A 4052-nucleotide genomic window follows, 5' to 3' on the forward strand; every position below is an offset into this window, starting at 1 on the left:
ATAAAATTTTGAATGTAAGACACTAAAACCTTGTGTCATGCGCAGTAAAGGGTTCCTGTGCCAAAAGGGTTAAACACTTAAGATTTATTTAGTATTTAGCCATTTCTAAAGTAAAATATCCCTAACACCTTCTCACATACACTCTCACTATTGGCTACATTGTACCAGAAATGAGATGCTTACAACAGTACATAGAGAAATAGACCAAATGTTTCCTGTAAAACCGGATGACCTTCATCACGTCTCAAAACTCCCTTTATATATAGATATCAGTCATTCAGTGACATCACCATTCTCAGTTTGCCCCTGAAGAAGAAAGGTCCACCTTTCGAAAGCGTTTAGGTTATAGGGTTTTTATTAATTTCTATCAAGACTTTTTGAACCTACGTGTTTTTATAGCATCATGAATAGAGTCAAATTTTACTTATGTCATATTCTGTATACAAATTTTCTGGAACCTTCTGTTATTGTAGTATAGTAAACTTAAATGGTGATGCTAAGATCATCTTAGAATACAAAGACTAAACTAAATTATTAACAGCTAATTTTGGCTCTGCGTTTAGGTATTTGTTTTTACAAAATTTAAGTTGGAGTTTCTTCCATATTATTTGCTTGTACTTTCTGTGTATTGCGAAACTAAACTTCATTTGGCAAAAAGTATTTTCCATTCAGACAAAGGGCTTACAGTGGACAGAATATAATAGCAACTGAGGGGAGGTCAACACCTGGAAATGTGGTTCAGGGAAAGTCCTCTCATGGAGACAGTGAGCATGAGATTTGCATAATGAACATGCTAATAGCTGAACAATAATGTCTGAATTACTACATTTGCGAACTTTTGGGTTTCATTAAAGTAGCCAATGCATCACAATATACCAGTGACTTGAGGTAACCCCATTACCAAAAATTAGAATGTGGCCATATGTGTGTAAAATGTCTGCCAATTTTTCATATCTTGAAAACAATGGCATAGCAAAATCTTGAATGTCCATGTGATGTGGGGTGAAGTATCACTTTGGATAAAGACTGTTTCACTCAAAACACCCTTTCCCTGAAGTGTAAGAATAAATAACATGTTTCAGCATGGATTAGCAGCACAAACCATTCAGAATTAAGCCTGATATATGTGATGCTAATTTTATGCAGTCCAAGTTATGCAAATTTTGTGGTCTGCATCCCAGGGTGACATTTGTTTTTTACAGTGATTTGCCTATTTCATCATACTGTTAGTTTATTACAACTCTTTGATGATTAGTTTTTCAGGTTATAAGCATTAGAATGTTATAATTCGTTTTATAATAACACTGCAGTATTTTTCTTGGAGTAGTTTAATTTTATGCATGGTAAAACTTAAATCGTAATAGAATTATTAACTTCATAATAACATCATAATGTTCAGGTCTCTGCATTGGAAAAACTAAAGTTAAAATAAAATATTTGACTTTATGATAACACTGTGGTTTCTTCTTGGAGTAGTTTATTTCTGTGAATGGTAAAACTTAAGTTTGAATAGAATGATTAACTTTCTTATAATCCTGTAGTGTTGTCTTGGAGTAGTTTAGTTTTATGTACAGTAACAGTAAAGTGAGAATAGAATAATTAACTATGTAATAACCTTGTATTTCTGTCTTGGAATAGTTTAGTTCTCTGCATGGTAGTACTAATATTAAAATAGAATAATGGAAATCATGATAACCCTATAGCATTGTCTTGGAGAAGTTTTGTTCTACACATGCTAACACTAAAGTTTTTTCTTCATTATGTTATTGTAGCTTCATCACCACCAACTTATGTCAACACCAGTGAACTTGCAGCCCTGGCCACAGCTAGATCTTCCGATGGCCCTAAGAAGGTATTTGGTTATTTCTTTTCAATTTCAAGTATTATTTATGTGATTTTGATTGTTGTTAGTGATTTTTGCAAACCTCATTAAATCAATAACTATACAGTATGTGATTGAATCAAATTGTGTATCCTATTTTGTAAAATACTTTAAGACTTCAGTGCAGCATTTGATATTGGACTGAAACTTTAAGAATCCCTGCAATTCTCATGACTACATTTTGAGGGGCTCATAGGTGATTTTAGGAATCTACCAGATTGCCAAACCTAGGCAAAATAACAATCATAAAAATATTTTGAAAATAGTGAAACAAACCAGAGTGATGCTCACTGTATGAATTTAAAACAATTAAATTGAAAAAGGTGTGTGCAATCAATATTGCCAAAAGCTTGAGAAGCAAAATTCTTCTTATCGAGGAACAATTTTTACCATTACACTTTGCCCATTTTTTCATATTGTTAATTTTATAGCTACTACATATAAGTCCCCAACAATATACTGTTACAACAGCGGAGGTCACGTGATGCTGGTACCATGTGATAAGTGTCTAGAAAGTTCATGAAGAGGCAAGTGCATTCTAGACACCTTCTATTCTTGTATATAAGCACAGCAAATAAAGCAAGATAATTAATTGCAGATAGACAGATATAGAGACAGATAATCGAGTCAAGTGAGTGGTAGTGACCATAAGTAAAGTGTGTGAATCATTGTGAATTATAGCGTGTGTTTAAGTTAAAGTGACTATGGAAATTAATTGTATTGCAAAGTTGTATTGAGAAAGAATAAACTAGTTTTATTTAAGAAAGGCCTTTTATCGCTGAAGTTCCTCAGGAAGAAGTTATACCGGGAAATTAACAAAAGACTAGAGACATAACAACAACAAACAAAAAAAGACTAAAATGGAAATGCGAGGTGGCAAATCAAACTACAGCTTAGCAGATTTGATGGCAGCAATACAAGAACAGCAAAAGAAACAAGAAGAGAGATTACAGCAGTGGCAAGAAAACCTGCAACAGTGGCAGCTCGACCAGCAAAATAAACAAGAGAGATTACAGCAGTTGTTGGAGGGAAAAGAAAAGAAACAAGAAGAGAGATTACAGCAATGGCAAGAAAACCAGCAACAGTGGCAGCTCGAACAGCAAAATAAACAAGAGAGATTACAGCAGTGACAAGAAAACCTGCAACAGTGGCAGCTCGAACAGCAAAATAACAAGAGAGATTACAGCACTTGTTGGAGGAAAAAGAAAAGAAACAAGAAGAACGAGAAAAGAAACAAGAAGAGAGACTACAGCAGTGGTTGGAGGAGAAAGAAAATGAACAACTGGAACAAGAAAGGAAACAAAAAGTACAAATGGAAAAGATTAGTAAATTTCAAAGTGAATTAAATACATTAAAGGACGATTTACTATCTTTTACACAGGGAGGATATATTAACCATGGACTTAATCAGCCCCAGAAAACAGGAAGCCCCTTCCAGAACCCAGCAGATAAACCCTAATGCAGACATCTTCAGTCCTGCCAGAAGTCACATTCCAGACACAAGTGTCAGTAATAGGGTGATCTAGTATGAAGGAAGCCACAGGAATTCTATTGGAAGGCACCATGGGAAGCATATAGAGCACAATTTGAGCTCCTGGCAGAAATGAATGGACAGAGGAGTAGAAAGCAGTGTACCTGGCAACGAGCCTGAAGCGACACCCACTGGAAATACTTGGACAGTTGTTGGCAGACGACAGACACAACTATAGAGCACTGGTTGCTGCTATAGAACTCAGGTATGGAACTCAAAATCAGTCCAAAGTCTACATGGATAGGTTTAGGACGAAAGTCCGTGCTAAAGGGGAGAGCCTGCAAGAGTTGGTACAAAATTTGGAAAGTATGGCACACAAGGCCTACCCACCTGCACCACCCAATGTCCTCAAGCTGTTGCTGAGGGATCAGTTTATAGATGCCTTGGACAATCCACAACTGAAGATACAAGTGAAGCAAGCATAGCCCTCTACTATACAAGATGCAATGGCCAGAGCTCTTGAATTCGAATCCTATGTTAAGTCCAGCACAGAGGTACCGAAGTTGGTACAGTTATCAGGATTCAAGGCCAGAAAAGGTCAACTTTCAGAGAAGTTTGAAGGACTTTGCTGGCACTGTAACAAACCAGGGCACAAGAGAGCTCAATGCTGTCAACTTCAACACAGGGAAGATGCAATTG

The 4052-nt window shown here is 36.1% G+C and overlaps 1 protein-coding gene across 2 annotated transcripts in view; it reads left to right on the forward strand.

Annotated features, from left to right (window-relative positions):
* The window catches only part of LOC106460458 (mucin-4-like), a 174739-nt gene that overhangs the window by 157348 nt on the left and 13339 nt on the right, over positions 1 to 4052 (forward strand). For both annotated transcript variants that reach the window (XM_022387178.1, XM_022387177.1), the window contains one exon: positions 1773 to 1852. In XM_022387178.1, coding sequence (XP_022242886.1) covers positions 1773 to 1852 — 80 coding nt within the window. The remainder of the gene's footprint in view (positions 1 to 1772; positions 1853 to 4052) is intronic.

The sequence above is a fragment of the Limulus polyphemus genome, unplaced genomic scaffold, assembly GCF_000517525.1.
Source record: "Limulus polyphemus unplaced genomic scaffold, Limulus_polyphemus-2.1.2 Scaffold774, whole genome shotgun sequence".
NCBI classification, from domain to species: domain Eukaryota; kingdom Metazoa; phylum Arthropoda; class Merostomata; order Xiphosura; family Limulidae; genus Limulus; species Limulus polyphemus.